The 20,010-nt window shown below is 54.4% G+C and overlaps 2 protein-coding genes and 2 non-coding genes across 4 annotated transcripts; 2 read left to right on the top strand and 2 right to left on the bottom strand.

Moving 5' to 3' along the window:
- The first annotated feature begins 275 nt into the window (after nucleotides 1-275).
- TRNAS-UGA (transfer RNA serine (anticodon UGA)) lies at nucleotides 276-357 on the top strand. Its single transcript has one exon. It is a non-coding gene; the product is annotated as a tRNA-Ser (tRNA).
- Nucleotides 358-910: 553 nt separating this feature from the next.
- TRNAE-CUC (transfer RNA glutamic acid (anticodon CUC)) lies at nucleotides 911-982 on the bottom strand. Its single transcript has one exon. It is a non-coding gene; the product is annotated as a tRNA-Glu (tRNA).
- Nucleotides 983-6,939: 5,957 nt separating this feature from the next.
- On the top strand, nucleotides 6,940-9,304 carry LOC136110113 (C-C motif chemokine 5-like). Its single transcript, XM_065853307.2, has 3 exons — nucleotides 6,940-7,185; nucleotides 7,681-7,792; nucleotides 8,693-9,304. The coding sequence occupies exons 1-3, from the start codon at nucleotides 7,104-7,106 to the stop codon at nucleotides 8,778-8,780; spliced, it is 282 nt and encodes a 93-aa protein (XP_065709379.1). The 5' UTR covers nucleotides 6,940-7,103; the 3' UTR covers nucleotides 8,781-9,304.
- Nucleotides 9,305-15,436: 6,132 nt separating this feature from the next.
- LOC136110260 (C-C motif chemokine 4-like) lies at nucleotides 15,437-17,091 on the bottom strand. Its single transcript, XM_065853485.1, has 3 exons — nucleotides 16,959-17,091; nucleotides 16,352-16,463; nucleotides 15,437-15,524 (listed from the first exon to the last, which is right to left on the bottom strand). Exons 1-3 carry the CDS (start codon nucleotides 17,029-17,031, stop codon nucleotides 15,437-15,439), a joined length of 273 nt encoding a protein of 90 aa, XP_065709557.1. The 5' UTR covers nucleotides 17,032-17,091.
- Between the last annotated feature and the right edge of the window lie 2,919 nt (nucleotides 17,092-20,010).

Raw genomic sequence — 20,010 nt, 5'->3', positions numbered from 1 at the left:
CCCTCTGTGCTCCAACCTCCTTTCAGGCAGCTGTAGAGAGCGAGAAAGCCTCCTCTGAAGAGAGTTGTCACCACAACTGGTGGTGTGACTGGTGCCCAGTTCCCTTTCCCAGCACTGCTGAGATGCTGATTCCTTTACCTGTGCAGGGCAGGTGGCAGTAGCACCAATAGTGCCTGTGCCCCCTGTCCAGGGTGGGATCAGTGGGATCGGGTCCTGTTTTGTCCCTGGGGCAGGGGGACAGCCAAGGGCTCCTGTGGAGACCCCTCTGTGAAGGTGCTGTGATGGCCGAGCGGTGAAGGCGTTGGACTTGAAATCCAATGGGGTTTACCTGCGCAGGTTCAAATCCTGCTCACAGCGGGAGCTTTTACTGGCAGCCCCTGTCCCCGGGGACAGGGGACACAGACCTGTCACCCCTCACCAAGGGACCCTGTGTTCTCCCCTGGCCCTGATGTCCCAGGGACACCTCACCTTTAGCAGAGGATTAAGAGGTTCAGAGCCTGCACCTCTCCTTATCACAAGAAGAAATCGTGCAATTATATGTCCAGCCCACACCACACAGCTGTGTCACTCAGCTCCCTATAGCCTGTCACCCTGCTCCCCACAACCTGTCATCCAGCTCCCTACAACCATGTCACCCAGCTCCCTATAGCTGTGTCACCCAGCTCCCTACAGCCTGTCACAGGCTTGTGGTTGCCTTCTACGCGGGGTTGTTTTTCTACTGGGGATGCAACCTGATGGCAGAATGTGGACAGGAGGCTGCTGCCACCCCACAAAATTCATCCAACCCTGGCCTAGCCCCATGTGCTGAGTGTGGGAGCTCCTGAACCCCAGGCCAGACCTCAGGAGCTGCTCGAGCGTTGTGCAGCCACCCAGGAAAAGGCTGCGACCTGCGGTGGCTGCAGGGAACCCCTTCCCTGGCTGGGAATCGAACCCAGGCCGCGGCAGTGAGAGTGCCGAATCCTGACCACTAGACCACCAGGGATGAGGTGGTGATGGTGCTGAACCTGTTGGTGGCTGTCAACCAAGCCCTGAAAGGACAGGGACACTTGGGTCCCATAGCCCAAGGAGATGACCAGATGGGATGGACAACACAGCCTTTCTGGGGGACTTTGCATGGGTGTCTGGTCCTTTCTGAGAGCTGTGGCATTCGGAAGACCCTCTGTGCAAGAGGACCCCATGTCTGCCAGGTGTGGGAAGTAGGAGGCGGTTATGCCAAGACTGATCACTGCTGAAGGCAGGTTTGGGGAAGGCAAGGATGGTCAATGGTTCAAGAAAAGACTTGTCAGTCCCTGGGGGGTTCACCATGGAGGTTCAGTCCTGCAGACAGTGAAGCATGGACCCCATTTGCGGGACACCCATCACACTGGGTGCGGGTGATCCATCTTCATGGACACACCAACCCGAGCTCTGGTGCACAGCAGGGGCTTCCCCATAGTCACCTCCGCAGAACAGAGCAGTGCAGGTGCACACTGGCTGTTGTCAGCAGAGCCCTCCCCAAGCGGGTCTGTGCGCTGCTGGGGGTGGAGGGAGCGTGTCTGGAGCCCCCGTTCCCACTGGTTTTACAGTAACACTTGCATCCTGTTTTTTAGGCAAAAACAGCCAGTTGGAGCCATCTTTTGGGTCTTCATCTGGAGCTGCAAAGAGTAGGGGATCCTGGTCTCTAGAGAGTTCTTCCGAGGGAGCAGACTTCTGCCTTCATTCACGCCACAGAAGGAATCAGGCTTTCGTTATCCAGTGTGCTCGGGCTGCTGGAGGGCCCGGGTGGGGGTCACAGCGGCAGTAATGTACCAGCATTGCACAGGCATCCTGCAGCAGCGATGCTTGTGACCCCCACCCTTGTCCTGAATTCACATACAGCCGGTTTCCTTGGTCACATACATTTAACTGAAGAAAATAAGGCTTAAGAATATATTTAAGAATATATTTTGCTTAAGAAAAAGAAAATTAAAATAAATTTTAAAAGTCTTAGGCTGGGACAAAAAGAAAAGCAGACTTCTGCCCCATCACCTGCACTCAGCTCCTAGAAAAGAGGTTTTCTGATGAATAGGAAGGTGGAGAGGGGCTTGAAATGGGTCTCCCACTGACCAGGGCTCTGCAGAGCACAAGGGAGAGCCCAGGGCTCAAGGTGACAGTGCAGTTGTCACCTGTCCCTGCAGCACCCAGCACAGCGGGTTTCAGATCCGAGGTGAATGAGGGTGACACAGAGGGTGACACCAGGGGTGTCAGAGCTCCCTGAGCACTGGGGCAGCAGGAGGCAGCACCGCGGAGCTTCTCAGCAGCTGGATGAGCCCTGGACGTGGTGGAGATGAATGAACGGGCTCCGGGAACATTTTCCACAGCAGACGGCAGAGGGCCCGGTGCTCCTTGGATGTGCGGTTGGGAGGGGAAGTAAACGGATGGAGAAAAATCTCTCTGACTTGCAGGGGTCAGTGCACACAGGGAATTCTTGTGGCTTGGCTTGTCCCATGCAGCTCCCAAAAATGCCCAGGGCATCTCCCTTCTCCATCTGAGACCAAACCCCAACATGGTCCCCGTGGTCCCCCCTGCAGCCTTCCATTACTTGGTCTGGGGTCGCAGAGGGACATGTGGCATCCATCTTCCCTCTCCCCATGGTGCCCGAGCTCTGCCCAGGTTTCTCTGCAATGTCTGGTGGCTCCCAGCCGCTGGCTGCTGCCTCGGCCACCACCTTTCCCTGAGAAGCTGCATTGCAGCGAGCAGGAGAGGGCAAAGGGAGGCAGTGGGTGGCTTTGGAGTGCAGAGCAGCACAAGGAGGAGAGCAGGGAGGAATGTCACCTCCCCCAACAGCTGACCTAGAGCAAGGATGGAGCCATGATGAACAGTCTGGCATCTTTCCAACACTCTGGCATCTCTGCCGTGATGGTCAGGGCTGCAGAACAGACCTCCGAAAACCCCCTGAGTGACGGGCAAGGCTGGGCTGTGTTGGAGGGTGTTGGTCTCTGCTCCCCAGGAACAAGCGCCAGGAGCAGAGGAAACGGCCTCAAGTTGCGCCAGGGGAGGGTGAGGTTGGATGTGGGGAACAGTTTCTTCCCCAAAGGGCTGTGGGGCATTGGAACAGGCTGCCCAGGGCAGTGCTGGAGTCACCAGCCCTGGAGGGTTGGACAGACGGAGATGAGGTTCTCAGGACATGGGGCAGTGCCAGGGATGGGTTATGGTTGGACTCCATGATCTTGAGGGTCTTTTCCAACCAAAAGGATTCTGACTCTATGTGCAATGATCACACGGGATTACGCCATCCCTTGGGTAGGGCAGAGGCAGCTGTGCAGGGCTGAGGCGCAGACACCCTGCTTTTTTGGAAAGATGCAGATGTCATGGTTTTGGTTGTCTCTACAAGCTCCAGCAGAGCGTGAGCTCTGGCAGCTCTGCGGTCGGCGGAGCGTCAGTATCTGTCTATGGTTTCTTAGATCTTTATCGAGATCTGTCAGATACTTTGCCATCGGCAGTAACAGTTCCTTCCTCTGCAGCAGACCTGTGCATATCAAAACAGGTTGAATGGCACGTTCTACACCAAGGCTGCCCCCATCTGTGATGGCAGAGGAAGGGGAGACAAGGGATCGTCACCCCACTGAGTGCGAGGAGAGAGCAATGCATCCCAGGATCTGCATGTTGAGTCCAGGAGTGTGCAGGGCTGTATGCTGAAGTAGGTGGTGAAGATGTAAAATTTAGTTCAAAAGAGAAGTCCCAGCCCCAGGATCAGCCTTGGGCAGCAGGGAGAGATCAGTGCTCAGGACAAAACACAATTGCTATTGTAGCAGGAGAGGAGGCTGAGACACATTGCCTTGCTCTACACCCCTCCATGGATCTGGGGCATGAGCAACACATACATAAATTAGCCAGAACAAAAGGCTAATTGCAGTACTGAAATATATGCAATACAGGAATAGCAATAAATAATCCCTCTCCCCATCTTCAAGAGTGAGATGTTCCTTGGCAAATCCCAGCGGAGATTTTGTCCCTTGAAAATCCTGCGTAGCTGCTCAGGTGTTGCTGTGCTGCCCCAAAAAAGCCCCCATTGTGTGTTTGTGACAACCCTGTGGTGCCAGTCACTCAGTTCAGCTCTGCATTTTTCATGTGCTTTTGAAGGCAGGAGGCCAGAGGGTCCACAGGACACCACCATGGCCAACCCTGCAGGGATGGCACCTCAGGGAATGATGTAGAATCACACAATTGCAGAATGTCCTGAGCTGGAAGGGACCCACCAGGATCATGGAGTCCAACTCCTGTCCCTGCACAGGACACCCCACAGGTCACCCCGTGTGTCTGAGGACGCTGTCCAGTCTCTTCTTGGACACTGTCAGGTTGGGGCCGTGACACCTCCCTGGGAGCCTGTTCAGTGTCCAGCACCTCTGGGTGAAGAACCTTTTCCTCATGTCCCACTGACCCTCCCTGGCACATCTTTGAGCCAGCACTGTGCCCTTGTGGCCGGGAAGGCCAATGGTACCTGGGGTGGGTTAGAAGGGGGTGGTCAGTAGGTCAGAGAGGTTCTCCTGCCCCTCTGCTCTGCCCTGGGGAGACCACACCTGGAATATTGTGTCCAGTTGTGGCCCCTCAGCTCCAGAAGGACAGGAAACTGCTGGAGAGAGTCCAGCGCAGGGCAACAAAGATGCTTAAGGGAATGGAGCATCTCCCTTATGAAGAAAGGCTGAGGGAGCTGGGGCTCTTTAGTTTGGAGGAGACTAAGGGGAGACCTTATTAATGTCTATAAGTATATAAGAGGTGAGTGCCATGAGGATGGAGCCAGGCTCTTCTCGGTGGCAAACAATGATAGGACAAGGGGTAATGGGATCAAGCTGGAACACAAGAGGTTCCACTTAAATTTGAGAAGAAACTTCTTCTCAGTGAGGGTAACAGAGCACTGGCCCAGGCTGCCCAGGGGGGTTGTGGAGTCTCCTTCCCTGGAGACATTCAAACCCGCCTGGACATGTTCCTGTGTGACCTCATCTAGGCATTCCGCCCTGGCTGGGGGATTGGACTGGATGATCTTCTGAGTTCCCTTCCAATCCCAAACATACTGTGATCATCTCCCAGACAAATTTTCTGCCATTCCCTGGGGTTCTGTCACTGGTCACCAGAGATTAGGGAAATCCATGGGCTTTTGCCCACCCCAGCAGGGTCCCTGACACAGTCCTGGGCTGGTAGAGCAAGTGGGGACCTCCTGCAGCACCACTCCCCAGCTGTGGGGACGCTGTGGTGAAGGGGACACTGTGGTGAAGGGGACACATGGACCCAGAGCTGGAGGGAGGGAAGGACAGCAGGAGCAGAGCAGCACTGTGCTGCAGGGGCTGTGGGAGGGCGAGGAAATCCCGGGGACTTGAGCTCGTGGTGCCCCATGGACAGCAGTTGTCACCAGGACCAGAGAAAATACCCAGAGAAACCACAGACTCTGAACTGGTGGATTTGGTGCCTGTTGCAGAGAAGACGGAGGTGGAAAAAGGGGAAACACTCTCCGGGGCATCCCGGGGAGCCCATCACCACATGGCAAGGGCAGCGCTGGGCGGCCCTGGGTGGACCTGGGGCATCATGAGTCCTGTGACTGTGAGCGTGCACAGGGGATGGGGATACACTTTCACATGGGAGCTGGTCCCTCTGTGCTCCCTGGACAAGGGAACCTCCTGCTCTGCCTTCTGCATCCCACTTTGTACCAAACCCACACTGGCACTTGTGTTTGCCCCGTGTCTCTGGGAGAAGATGGAGTTTGTAGAGTCAGACCATCCTGTGGGGCTACCCAGGCAAGCGCTGTCTGTCCTGGCTGGTGCTGGGGTGTGCCAGGAGGGGTTTGGAGGTCCTGAACTCCACACTGGAGGCACAGCATTGAGGATTTTATGTTTTACAGTGCCAAGACTTCCAGCTTGGATCTACAACCAGTCTGCAGGCTGTCGGACATCCTCGCTGACTGCACAGGCAGCAGAGCTCAGAGCGTGTCTGCTGCCCGTGCTGCCTGCGCTGCCCCCTGCATCCACCTCCTGAATGTCCCAGAGCCACCACGGGAGCGAGGATCCCCCACCTGGACCTGCACCATCCCCCAGCCATTTTGAGGGTCTGGGTACCTTTGTCCTGAAGGCCTGGGTCCTTGAAAAAGAGGCTGAGCTGAGGTCCTCCTGGTCGTTCAGGGAGGATGCTGACATGAATTTTAGAGATTCATAGAATTACAGAACAGTTTAAGTTGGAAGGGACCGTCCCAGCCCCCCCAGTGCCCCCCCTGCCATGAGCAGGGACATCTTCACCAGCTCAGGTTGCTCAGAGCCCGTCCAGCCTGGCCTGGGATGTCTCCAGGGATGGTTCATCCACCACCTCTCTGGCCAACCTGGGCCAGGCTCTCACCACCCTCAGGGCCAACAATTTGTTCTGTATGTCTAGTCCAAATCTCCCCTCTTCCAATTTAAAACCATCACCCCTTGCCCTATCACAACAGACCCTGATCAAAAGTCTGTCCCCATCTTTCTTATTGGCCCCTTTTAAGTCCAGAAAGGCCACAGTCCAGGTCTCCCTGGAACCTCTCTTCTCCAGCTGAACACACCAACTCTATCAGCCTGTTCTCGTAGCAGAGATGCTCTATTTGCAGCCCTGGCCAATGCACCTTTTAACATCAATTAAAATACTATGCAGGTACCACTGAAAATACTTTAGTACATTATTTCACATTTTTACTGTAGCAACAGCCTAGTGAAGACAGGTTCCTCTTCTACAACACACCATACCCACACTGGATGAGTACTGTTGTGTTGGTGAATGTAAGTGTGAACCTGCTGCTCGAGGGTGATTTCATATCCTGTCTTGGTCAGTACAAGCCCTCATGCTGCTGCCGATTTACTCTGCCTTACCTCACCTCACCTCACACAAAGGCTATTCTGGTATTTCCTAGATCTGTTGCTTCCCTTTTTTTTTTCTTCAGCATTTCTGAGGCACAGGTGCCATGACATCAGCTCTGTTACGTCTTGGAAACTCCAAGGGTTCACCTTGAAATCTGCCCCAGAGATCTGTCCACCGTGCCTATAAAAACCCGGAACTGAGCAGCACCTCGCACCAGACACAAGAAGATTCTGCCCTGGTCCTGCCTTTGCCCTCACAACTCATCTCCATCCATAATGAAGGTCTGTGCAGCATTCGTCTCCATCATCATCATCATCCTCGCTGCTGCCCTCTTTCCTCAGGCTTCTCCTGCTCCGAGTGAGTACAGCATGTCTCTGCTCTGTGTGGTGCATTTTTGCTCTGATTGGCAGTAAATTTGAAGCAGAATAGGAAAAAAAATATCTGCAATGGTTGGAAACCTGTGTGAATGTCTTTCCCTACTTTCTTGGGACCAGCCTTCCTTTCTAGCATCCTTGTATCCGAGGGATGACTTTTACTGATAAGTATCCAAGTTTTCAGGTTTCATCACCTCTAATTTTGTTGCTGGGCTCCAAGAGTGGTCCCAGGGTGGCTGAAGGGATTTTTATCATTGGAAGTGAGTTCAAAACATTTAACAAGACATCCTAGCAGTTACCTTTAATTAAGCTGTGGTGTTCACAGCACTTTCCTGATGATTTGCTGGGGAAATAGGAGGAGAAGAGGGCTCCACAACTGATTCAGGGGATGGTTGCCCGTGGTCTCGGCTGGGTATTGTGCAGTTCATCTCCTTGCTGTGTGTGATAGACTCATGTCGACTTTCCCAATCTCTTCCAGTTGGTGCTGACACAACTGTGTGCTGCTTCAGCTACACTTCAAGGAAGCTGCCCCAGAGCCATGTGAAGGACTATTTCTACACCAGCAGCAAGTGCTCACAGCCAGCAGTTGTGTAAGTACCGGCTCCTGCTCTGGGCTCTGGGAAACAGCTCTGCCAGCCTCTGAGCTCTTTGCTTCACATCCAAGGGGGCCAAGAGCACAAAATCATTAAATCACCAAATGGTTTGGGTTGGAAGGCAACTTCAGAGCTCTCCCCAGTGCCCCCCCTGCCATGAGCAGGGACATCTTCACCAGCTCAGGTTGCTCAGAGCCCCGTCCAGCCTGGCCTGGGATGTCTCCAGGGATGGTTCATCCACCACCTCTCTGCCCAACCTGGGCCAGGCTCTCACCACCCTCAGGCCAACAATTCCTTCCTCATGCCCAGCCTGAATCTCCCTCCTTTAGTTTAAAACCATCACCCCTTATCCTGTTGCAACAGTCTCTACTGAAAAGTCCGTCCCCATCTTTCTTATGAGCACCTTTTAAGTCCAGAAAGGCTGCAGTAAGGTCTCTCTGGAGTAATGGAAGGGGGCATCCACCACAAGTCCCATGTGCAACACGTGAAGCACTCATCCTCCTCAGATGAGAAATAAGCGATCGCCTTGAACCATCCTGGGGCTGGGAATAAGGTGTGGGAAGGAGGTCCATGTGTAGCCCACAGGACCCTTGATCTCTCCCTGTCCTTTGGGTTTTAACAGATCCCACAGCCTCCTCATCATAGAATAGTTTGGTTTGGAAAGGACCTTGGAAGGTCATCTAGTCCAACTGCTCTGCCACAAGCAGGGACATCTTCAACTGATGCTTGGGGGTTTGTGGGATGAGAGGCTGGAGGGAAAATGATCCCCTTGGGAGCTACTGCTGATCACAGGGCAGGTGAGCATCTGCCCAGGAGGTGACCCAAAGCCCTGGGTGCCACTTTGGCATGTCCATTTCTCCCTTCAGAACTTTAATATGTCCCTGCCTGACTTGACAGGTTCATCACCAGGAAGGACCGGGAGGTCTGTGCAAACCCTGACGCCAGATGGGTGAAGGAATACGTGAACGCCCTGGAGCTGCAGTGAGTGGTGGGAGATTAGAGGGCTCTGACCTGGACCGTCCTGCAAGGCCACCTGGCAGAGTCTTAGCACAGACCTAGAAATCCTGTTGCTGAGCACCAGGACCTGCTGAGCCACCTTGGGACGCCTGATGTTCCTTCTGTCTTGCAAAGGTGTAATTTATCAGTATAATTTATCTACCCTCAGAAGCAGCTGTGATGCTGGGGACCTCCTGGGCTTGCAGACCCCCCTTGGCATAGCCTGCTGTGTGACATGTGGCTAAACTGTCCCCTCCTTGTGCCTCTGCCACTAGAATGGGAGGCGGATTTTATCCCCAGAGCTATCTGTGGGAAGTGGTCTGTCAAAATCAGGTATCAGTGCTGTCACGTAAGCCCAGGCTGACCTCCAGGTCAGCTGGCTCAATTTTGCCATGCTACGGTAGATGCTCTGAGCAAGATCTGTCTTCTCAAAGGAGGATGTGGTACACTGGTTATTTACAGGATGCTCATTGTAGAACCGCGTTGTTCAGCCTTGTTCTCAAAATGCTGTCTCTTGCTGATGCCAAAGAATAAAGATTTTTGTCTCTCTGTGTCAGTTCTGGAAGTGGTTATTCCTCTCTTGCCTGGAAAACTGGGGTCAGTGGGACCCACTACAACTGTTTTGGGAAAGGCAGGGGAAGCACCCCGACTTCCCAGCTGGAAATGCCACCTTAGCCCTTAAAACCTCAGCTCTCCTGCATCACGTCTCTGCTCCCAGCACCAAGCAGCAGCAGCTCCACCATGGCTGCAGCACCTCCAGGGCTGCTCCTCCCCATCCTCCAGCCTTTTCCCCCATCACATCAGAAAACAAGGCCAGGAGCTGATGGAGCTGGGCCCGTTGGACCTGCCGCTGCAGGTTCAGCAAAGGGGTGTCTGAAAAGCATAGCAGTGTCTCTGCACCCTCAGAAAAGGGGGCAGAGGGGCTGGCCAGGAGCACGTCCCAGCAGAGCCGCTCCGGGGCTGCAGCCCGGGATGCGCTCAGCGCTGGGCGAGCTCTGCCAGTGCACCAACTGCTGCTCTGCAGCTGCTTTGGGACGGAAACCTGAATCTGGTTTAAAAAAGGACAAGAGATCTTTTGCACCAAGTAAAATTGACAGAAGCTCTTTATCAGTTTATGGTTTGCATTTAAAAGTAGCTGATAGCTTTGTGGGTAGAGGATGAGACTGTCAGGCCTGACCTCTGTGCTGAAGCTCTGTGCAGCGGATGGGGACCTTTGGTCTCCACGCTGTCTCCTTTGAGCTGTCTGAAGCAAAAGCTCAGAAGCTTTTTAACACCCTTTGCCAAAGAGCATTCCCACCTGGCAGCTTGTGCATGTCAATTCTTCGCCTCCCAGGACATTTTGCACCAAGAAATGAGCTGCTTATCATCCCTGGGAGTGATTTCTCAGCCCACCCTCATTGCTAGCAACAAATGATCCCCCATAATTAAGGGCAAGCCAACCAGTGTGAGATACAGTGTCTGTAAAACAACCCCAAGCCCACGGGTGCCGTGGTCCTCTGCAGATGTTCAAATGGTCTCCTGTTCTACCCTTGCTCACCACCACCTCTCCACAATCTCCCTGTTTCTTGGCCACCTTTCTATTGCAGTTTCTTATTCACTGCTTCAAAGTCTCTATGTCAGGGGCTGAGGGATGGAGGGACCCCAGGGTTCCCAGAGGCATAGGGGGTCCCAAATCCTTAGTGGTGGGGCACAAGGTGACACAGCGCCAAGCAGAAGTGGGTGGCCATCCCTGGGGATGGGGAGCACTGGTGTGGGGGAGTGGAGGTGGGTGCAGAGGAACATCAAGGAGATGCAGAGAGAAAAGAAGAGGGGAGCTGCAAGCAGAGGACAGAGGCAGTGGAAGGAGAGGGAGGCTGCAGGCCAGGATCCCAGTGCCCAGGTCTGGGATGGGAAGAGACGTGTGGGGTCAGTGGGATGTACTGGGGGTCCCACAGCCCTGGCAGCAGCCCTGCAGATGAACAAAGACCTGGCAGGAAGAGGTGGGGAGCAACCTGCTCCACAGGGAGGAGGGGACGGGGATGGTGGGTGATGTGGAACTGCCAGAACACGAGCAGTGAAAGACGAAACTCAAAGAGGCTGAGCCATGAGGCCAAGTTCAAACCATCAGCTGCCAAAAACCTGCAGTGAGAGGTCACGGCAGGATGTACAACCCTCAATATAGCGGCTGCTTGAGCAATGGTGGTTAGAAATAACCACAACTCCACTCCCCATGTTAAGAACAGCCAAGAGTAAGAAGGGGGGCTGACAGAGGGGGTAACTGCAGAATCGAGTTAGGAACAGGAGCCACTGGAGAGACACTGCAGCCATTGGGGCTGAAGGTCTTCATGGCTCACCTCCCTTCCCAGGGCTTCTCCCACTTCACTGGGAGCAAGGGGACAGCCACAGGGTTCATGCTCTCAGAAGGACCAGGATACCAGGTCCAGCCTGAGCATGTCCAGTTGTGATCCAAGCTTGGTGCTTTGGCCATGGCACCATGAGAGTCTTCTTCTGGGTGCCTTCTGAGCATCACTTGAGCAGCAGGAATCAAAGGAAAAGCCTGTGGATCCTGGGTCCAGCAGAGTTAACCTGCCAGTCCCCATGGGAGCAGGTGGGCTTGGTTTTTGTCCACCTCAGTAAGCACAGGAGAAGTACAATGGTTGAGTGATGGTCGCCTTCCAGCAGGCAAGTGGAGCTGAACTCTTTCCTTGCCTCTCAACTGGGCTCTCATTCTTTTGGCTCAGATCTGGTTTGTGAACAACTTGGTCTTGCTGAGTTGCATCTTGAGGCCTGGCACCTGGCTCCATGCTTGCTTGTGCCCCATGTGCCACACACGGTCTCATGGTGGAGCCCATCCCGACTCACGCCCCATTTGACAGCACGGATGTTCCTGAACTGCTTGCAAAGCAACCTCCAGAAAAGGGAGTGTTGGGATCTCAGAGTTGATGTGGAGAAGGGTGTCAGGATTTTATTTATGCTTTAAATATCTCCAAAGTGGGTGTCAAGAGGATGGACCAGACTGTTCAGTGGTGCCCAACGCCAGGGTGAGGGGCAACGGGCGCAGCCTGAAACACAGGAGGGTCCATCTGAACGTGAGGAGAAACTTGTTTGCTGGGAGGTGCCAGAGCCTGGCCCAGGCTGCCCAGAGCGGGTGTGGAGTCTCCTTCTCTGAGCCATTCAAACCCGCCTGGACCCACCTGTGTGATCTGCTCTGTGACCCTGGTGAGCAGGGCTGGGCTGGGGATCTGCAGAGCTCCTGCAGCCCAACCAGCCTGGGGTTCTGGGATTCTGTGACTGATCAATAGCTGAGCCATCTCTTGTAGATTTCTGTGCAGCAGACAATAAGGGGCTGGTGCTGCCCAGGACCAAGACAAGACCATTGAGAGCAACCAATACATCCTCTGGATTCAGCAGCATCTCTCCCCACAGCAGCTCTCCTGGTTTGTCCAGGTTTCCCCTCCTGGCTGCCCAGAGCTGGCAGCAGGTGACAGGCTGTGGCCAGGCTTCTCCCTGTACATTTGTCTCCAGGGGCTACAATTTCTCCTTTGTTCTTACAGAACCCCCACCGTGGCACTGGTGGTCCCCCATGGACCAGCATGGACAGCCGGGTTGGACAGTCACTGTCCTCAGGCAGAGACATCCATCCTGGTGGTGCCTGGCCCGTGTAGGGGAAACAGGTTTGGGACAGAGGGGAGCAGGGGTCCCAGAGCAGGCTGGGTCTGCGGCTGGTCCTGGAGCTTTGAGAAGGAAACCGAAACCAGAAAGGCTGGAGAGGGAAATTCCCACGAGCGCTGGGCTCTAGGCCAGGGATTGTCCAGACAAGACCCAGCTGCAGCACCGAGTCCTCCTGCCTCGCCAGCCTGTCCCCTGCTCCCTGGACCTGGGACAAACCTCAGACCCCCCCAGCCTTCCCTCTCACCACCACATCCATCCTCATCCCCTCGCAGTGCTCAGAGCCCACATCAGGGTCTAACCTGGGCTCCTGCAGCACCGAACTCTGCTGCTCTGCACACAAGGCGACTGAGCCGCAGGCATGGGGGGCTCGGGATGTCCTCAGGGGTAGAGGAGACCCTCACCGCCCCCTTCTCAGGATCCTGTCCTGCCCACCTGCGGGCAGCAGCTCCTGTCCACACACCCCACGGTGTAGTGGCCACCCTGCGTTCCACAGCACAGTGGGAAGCTCAGCATACACCTCTCTGCAGGTTGTCTCTCCCCCACTATCACAAGCCCTGACCATAGTGTGGGACAGGATTGTTGCAGACATGTTGATCTACCTCATCCACACTGGAACTTGACCCTGTCTACTCGAACCCTGCTGGGGGTGAGTGACAGCCTGTGTCTTTCCCGAGTCATCCTCCCAGCAGGGTGGTCAGGACCTACCCCCAGGGACCTGGAGAGGACCCCCTCACCAGCACCATCTCCTGGGCCAAAGCGTGATGCCTGGGCTGGGTCTGCCCTTTGCTAGGATACTGCTCCTTGGGTGTCCCCAAGCCCACCTGCCCACAGCCAGCTTTCTAGCCAGGAAAACACAAGACTAGAGGGAAATCACGAGACAATGTGGAGGTTCTTTCCCAGCCTCAGGGTTGCCAAGTCTGATCTGTCGCTGCAGGAAAGTATGACACAAGAAGAGAAAGGCTATTTTTTTTTTCATTAGGAAGAAGAAATACCGACCGGAATAGGATGGCTGCAAGGCCAGGTCAGCTCTGAGTCACCATGTTGTTTGGGATATTTCTCCTCAGTGTGCAGAAGAAGAGAAGTATGAGGATGACTACAATGGGCAAGCACTGCCCAGCACTGTGTTTTTACCCTTGGGATCTGCTCCTCTCATGGACCTGTTGGAGAGGGACCAGAGGAAACACAGGAATGATCCGAGGCTGGATCAGCTCTGCTGGGAGGACAGGCTGAGAGAGCTGGGGTGTTCAGCTGGAGAAAAGAAGCTCTGTGAGACCTTAGTGTGACCTTTCTGCACTTAAAAGGGGCCAATAAGAAAGATGGGGACAGACTTTTCAGCAGGGCCTATTGCGATAGTACAAAGGGTGATGGTTTTAAACTAAAAGAGGGAGATTAAGGCTGGAAATGAGGAAGGAATTGTTGGCCCTGAGGGTGGTGAGAGCCTGGCCCAGGTTGGCCAGAGAGGTGGTGGATGAACCATCCCTGGAGACATCCCAGGCCAGGCTGGACGGGGCTCTGAGCAACCTGAGCTGGTGAAGATGTCCCCGCTCATGGCAGGGGGGGCACTGGGGGAGCTCTGAAGTTGCCTTCCAACCCAAACCATTCTGACTCATGTTCTCATGGAAAGTAGCATCCTGGGATTGACTACAGCCAGGACAAAGCAGGTTTGCTGGTGGCTGTTTTACTTCTGCAGCACAGCCAAATCCTTCCCTTCGTTTTACTGGTGGGACAGTGAGGAACAGCCTTGGGTGGGGTGGTCAGAAAGAAAGCGGGGATCCCTGCTCCTCTCCAGCAGCACTGCTGGGGCTCAGCAGGACCCAGACGCACACGGGGGCTGGCAGGTTGAGATGTGGCAATGTCTCAGGGGAGCAGATATGTGGGAGGAGAGATGCCACAGGGCCACTGACAGTGTGTGTGTGGGTGCCTGTGGGCTCTGTGCTGGGAAGCACTGCTGCTTAGCTGGCAGCAATGGCTCAAAGAGGAGGGTATGGGCAGCGACTGTCCCTGCTCTGCCCCCAGCACCCCCAGGTACCCACCAGCTCCCAGGACAGCCCCAGCACCACGGCAGCTCCATCCACTCTGTTCCTCCCATCAAACCCTGAGCCGCTGTCCCTGCTCCATTCCCAAAGCCTCTGGCAGGATTTTGCCCCTGACAGCGTGTCCTGTCACCACCCCACCGGGGGATCAGTTCAAGGTGCAGCGTGTGGGGCTGGGAGCAGCAAGCAAGGATCTGGGATATGCCTGGGGAGTGCGGGGAGCACATGCATGTGTATATAAGGCCTATATGTGCACACAAACATCAAATTCTGTAGAGGATGTGGGAGGTGGGGGTGTATGCGGTGTGGAATGAGGTGTCGGAGGATATTCATATGTCTGCAGTATGGAAACTTCATGGGTTTGCCACAAACCATTTCCCATCATCACATGTCATACAGAGTGTGCAGACAGGCTCAGGGTGAGGTTCTGTCTCTGTGCTGGTGAACATTGCATAACAGGACACAGGGAGAAAAGCAGAGGTTTTACCCCAATACTTTATTCTCTATAATCATGGCTTCACACATGTAAGCCAGGGCCACCCATCATCCAACACTGAGACTCTGAGCCACCCTCCCATAAATACCCTCCCTGCTATCCTCCCATAAATAGCATTATTATCCACAAAAGATATTACTGCCTACTCTATATGATAATTTCTTAAATAATTTAAAATAATATAAGAATAATAATAGAGGTGCAGTCCCATGGGCCCTCCCAGGCCACAGGAGGAGGTGTCAGGGCAGCTGGGTCAGGTTACAGACTGGTTTCTGCAAGCCAAGGGCAAGCAGCAGCACCCCGACATGAGGCGTCTCGTGGTCCCCGTCCAGCAGTCCCTTGGAGCTGCCTGCAGATGATGTGGGATCATGCAACTCGTGTCGCCCCAGCACCGTGTTCCATCGCAGGAGCTCAGGATAACAGGACTTGTGTGTGACAGCAGCTACACTTGCCACCTTGCTTCACTCAGTTCTGCTTCAAGTTCTGCAGGTAACTCTGAACCCAGGGGTCACTGGGGTTGGCACAGACTTGGCGGCCCTTCTTAGTGATGAACCTGTGGAACGGGGGTGAGATGAGACGTATTAAGTCTCTGCTCAGACCTGCATCCCAGGAGACCCTGGATCCCAACATTGGGGCATTACAAGAGGTTGTCCCCTGTGCCCCAAGCTGATGCTAAAAACAGTGGCTGGTTGAGATTTCCCCCATTTCCACCCCTTTTCCCACACTGCATCCTCAGCTTCTGCAGGAACATCCCTGGGCATCGCCACAAAGAGCATCATATAACCATAGAATCATTTTGGCTGGAAAAGACACTCAAGATCATGGAGTCCAACCATAACCCACCCCTGGCACTGCCCCAAGTCCCGAGAACCTCATGTCCGTCTGTCCAACCCTCCAGGGCTGGTGACTCCAGCACTGCCCTGGGCAGCCTGTTCCAATGCCCCACAGCCCTTTGGGGAAGAAATTGTTCCCCACATCCAACCTCAACCTCCCCTGGCGCAACTTGAGGCCGTTTCCTCTGCTCCTGGCGCTTGTTCCTGGGGAGCAGAGCCCGACCCCCCTGGCTCCAAGCTCCTTTCAGGCAGTTCAGAGATCAGAAGGTCTCCCCTCAGCTCCTGTTCTCCAGCTGAACCCCCCAGGTCCCTCAGCCGCTCCCATCACACTTGTGCTCCAGCCCCTCACCAGCTCTGTTCCCTTCTCTCACTCCAGCACCCCAATCCCCAGCAGTCCCTGTTCAAGCCCTTTCTCCCTGGGGTTCCTCTCTCCCTGCTCTGTTCCTACAGCCCCCCATGCCCACAGCCACCCTGCAGAGCCAGTCACTTGCAGGCACAGATCCCACAGCGACTGTCCCCACACTGTTGCAGTTTGTCTGGTACTTACACAATGGCAGGATGGGTGCAGCTGGTGCTGGTGCTGTAATAACGCTGGATGATCTTCCACGGGAGCTTGTGGCGCGTGTAAGAGAAGCAGCAGATCGGGAGGTCGGATCCAGCTAGAAGAGGCAAAGAAAGACAAGGTGAGCATGTGCTGGGCTCTGCGTTGGGAGCAGCCCACCCACCAGCTCAGGGAGCCATGCTAGGGGTGAAGGGAGTGAGGAACTAGAATAATTAACATTGAAATGGACTTGAGGATCACCTTGTCACTCAGTCATCGCTCGGAATTTCATTTCCCCGCCTCTCCCAGCCCCAGGGAAGAGACTGAAATCCCTAAACAGGAATAACTACTCCAAGTCCAGGATGGATGGATGGATGGATGGACGGATGGCTGGATGGACAGATGGCTGGATGGATAGATGGATGGATGGACAGACAGATGGCTGGATGGATGATTTTCCACTTCTAGGATTCCTACATGCAACTGATCTCAGTGCAAGGTGGAGAGTGATACAAATGCTGAAAAACTCTAAGCTATCTACCAGGGGAGCTCAAAGAAATAATGTCAAGGCTCAGATCTGTTCTTCCATCACAAATAAAAAAGTAGGACTCACCTGGGCCAGAGAAAGTCTGGGAGCAAGAGGCTGCAATGAGCAGGAGAGCAAAAACAGCTGCGGAGGTCTTCATCTTCCCTCGGGGTGAGAGCAGCCGGAGCAGGACGAGAAGCTCTGGCAGATGCGGCTCAGACTGCAGCAGCTGGATTTTGCTCCCTTTTAATAGCGAGTCCTGGAGTCTGTCGGGAGAAGCCCGAGTGGAAATTCCAGAATGATAAAAGATGGTGACAGGAAAGTGAAATAGCCCAAGGGAATTAGGGGGAAAAAAAAAAAGACAAAAAGAATGGGATATGTTCACACCGGAGCCAAGTATGTTGAGCTCTGACTCAGCGTTCATTTTCGATTTCATCAAATCAAAAGGAAACTAAACTGTGCCAAGTGGCATGGCCACAAAGAGGAGAACTATTTAGCTGAGCTACAGGAGGGATTTTCCCTGTGCGTCTGTATAGCAAAAGACACAATGTTTGCCTAAGATTATGCAACTCTGGAAAAAAAAAAGAAAATGCAGGCACCAAAGCGCGCTCGTGCCGGGCGTTTATCAAACGTGCTGAACCACAGCACTTGGAGCTGAGAGGTGGCTGGACCGTGAGCTCTGCCCCTGCCAGCCCCACAGTGCTTTGTTCAACATGGTTCACAGAGGAGCTGGGGCTGGAGGAACCCCTGGAGATCAAAGCAGGGTCAGCTGGGAAGGTGCCCAGGACCATGGCCAGGCAGGCTTCGAATGTCTCTGGGGATGGAGACTCCACAACCTCCCTGGGGAGCCTGTTTCCATGTTCAGTAATCAAGTTTTATGTGCTGTTTAAATGGAATTTCCCATTGCCTTTTGTCCTGTCACTGACCACCACTCAGGCTCCGTCTACTTTGCTCCCCACACACAAGCTGGTAAGATCCCCTGAGCCATCTCCTCTCCAGGATCAACAGTCCCAGATCTCTCAGCCTCTCCTCCTGGGACAGATGCTCCTGTCCTCTCTGTGGCCCTTTGCTGGACTGTCTCCAGTATGTCCATATGTGTCTCATACTGGGGAGCCCAGAACTGGACCAGCACTCCAGGAGTGGCCTCACCAGTGCTGAGCAGAAGTGTCACCTCCCGCGCCCCGCCGGCAGCGCTCCTCTTAACGCAGCCTGGGGGCCTTTGTGGCAAGGAAACATTGCTGCTCATGTCCAGTTTGGTGTCCAGCAGGAGCCCTGTGTCATTTTATGCCAAAATGATTCCCAGCTGGTGTGCACCAGCATACACTGGTGCCTGGGGTTGTTCCTCCACGGGAGCAGGACTTTGCACTTCTCCTTGTTGAGCTCCATGAGGTTTTGCTACAGAATCACAGAATGTTAGGGACTTGAAGGGACCTCAGACCATTTCTCCAGCCTGACAATGTCCTTCTGGATGGCAGCACGTCTGTCTGTTCTGTCAGCCACTCCTTCCAGCTTTGTGTCACCTGCAGACTTGCTGAGGGTGCGCTTTGTCCCATCATCCAGGTCATTAAGATATTAAACAGCACCTGCCCCAGTATTGATCCCTGGGGTTCTCCACTGGTGACTGGACTTTGTGCCATGGATCACAACCCTCCAAGTCCCTCTCACTGCCATTTATCTAATCTATCATTTTTCCTATGAAGACATTATGGGAACCTGGCTAAAGTCAAAATTAACAACATCCACTGCTCTGCCCTCATCCACAAAACCATCTCATCTTTACAGGCTACTCACAGTCAGCTTTTCAGCCTCAGGCCTCCACAAAGCAATGAGATTGCAGGATCTCACCTGCTTTGGAGGGTCTTTGCAGGCAGGAGGGTCTATTGCCACCCCCAATCTCAGCCCTGGGGAGAGGGGAGTTTACTGGAAGAGCCAGTTTGCCACACTAGAGACACCTTGCCAACCTGAACCTCTCCCTCCAAAAGCTCTCCTGAGTTCGAGATGTATATTCTGGCCAAAAATGTGAGAAACAAGTGGTGGAGAACCTACCTGGCACGGGAGAGGCTTTCCAGCCTCAGCAAGTCCCCGGTGCTGGAGCGGTGGCCACACGGTCCCATGGAGATGGGGGATGTGGGGCATCCTGATGTCCCACCAGAGCCTGGGGGTGCAGCTGGAGACAGAGCCCCCCTCCACCACAGGGGGGATGCTCAGGTCTGTGGGTGGGCTCCAGGGCCTGGAATTTCACACCCAGAAGTACAAATCCCCTGCTCAGCTCCCGTGGAGCTGCAAGCGAGAGCAGCAGAGACACCGTCCTTCCCAAATCGGCTCGCGTGGGGCAGGGACAGGTGCAGGTTGCTTGGAAAGATGGTTGAAGGTCCCTGAGACAGATGATGATCTGCTCCTCCACACACTCACCCCCCAGGGAGGATCTTTACACTCCTGCTTCCCTGCATGGTCTTATCCTGTGTTACAGCCCAGGACACTGGTGCTGTGGCTGTGACAGGCTGCAGGCTCACCCTGTAAATGGGCAGAGGCACCACCAGAGTGGCCAAGGATCTGCTTACACTGGGGCTAAAGCCTCTGTAAATCCTGACATGGGTATCAGGGAAGGCGTTGGGTTTAGCGGGATCACAGCAAGCCCTGACAGGACCAGCACTGCTTTCCCCGGGTAAGTCTGAGCAGCTCTGGGCAGAGACGCACAGCAGAACGAGAAGTGGCTCCAGCTTTTGGCTGAATTGCTGCAGAGTGAAACCAAATTATGGCTTTTTTTGCCATGGAAATAAATCACGCAGAAACCAACAGTAGGAGTTTGATGTTCCTCCGTGCTTGCAACTCACATGTGCACGGGGAAATGACAAACGCCTGCTGCCGGCGCAGCATCGCTGGGTGAGGAAGGCTGTGGCTGCCGAAAGGCAGCTTTGTGGCTAACACCAGCCCCGGACAGCTTTGCTCATGGGAACTTCACAGCTTCTGCTCTTCAGCCCACCGCCTGCAAGGAGCGAGCTGCAGGGCCAGTGGCCCACGCGGTGCTATCTTGTCCCCAGGGGTGGTGTAGAGGTGCGATGGGGGTGTGATGTGATCTGCACCAGGCAGCTCTGCCCTCTATCTGGAAGCCCTGAGATGGTCAGTGGAAGGAAAGGAG

This window comes from Patagioenas fasciata, chromosome 19 (genome assembly GCF_037038585.1).
Source record: "Patagioenas fasciata isolate bPatFas1 chromosome 19, bPatFas1.hap1, whole genome shotgun sequence".
Taxonomy (NCBI): domain Eukaryota; kingdom Metazoa; phylum Chordata; class Aves; order Columbiformes; family Columbidae; genus Patagioenas; species Patagioenas fasciata.
This window is presented reverse-complemented; position numbering and strand designations above follow the sequence as displayed.

Coding starts and splice junctions, on each gene's coding strand:
- LOC136110260 (XM_065853485.1), bottom strand. CDS start 17,031: ATGAAGACCTCCGCAGCTGTTTTTGCTCTCCTGCTCATTGCAGCCTCT. Junction 16,464..16,958: donor CCAGACTTTCTCTGGCCCAG/GTGAGTCCTACT, acceptor TGCCTCTTCTAG/CTGGATCCGACCTCCCGATC. Junction 15,525..16,351: donor TGCACCCATCCTGCCATTGT/GTAAGTACCAGA, acceptor CCCGTTCCACAG/GTTCATCACTAAGAAGGGCC.
- LOC136110113 (XM_065853307.2), top strand. CDS start 7,104: ATGAAGGTCTGTGCAGCATTCGTCTCCATCATCATCATCATCCTCGCT. Junction 7,186..7,680: donor TCAGGCTTCTCCTGCTCCGA/GTGAGTACAGCA, acceptor AATCTCTTCCAG/TTGGTGCTGACACAACTGTG. Junction 7,793..8,692: donor TGCTCACAGCCAGCAGTTGT/GTAAGTACCGGC, acceptor CTGACTTGACAG/GTTCATCACCAGGAAGGACC.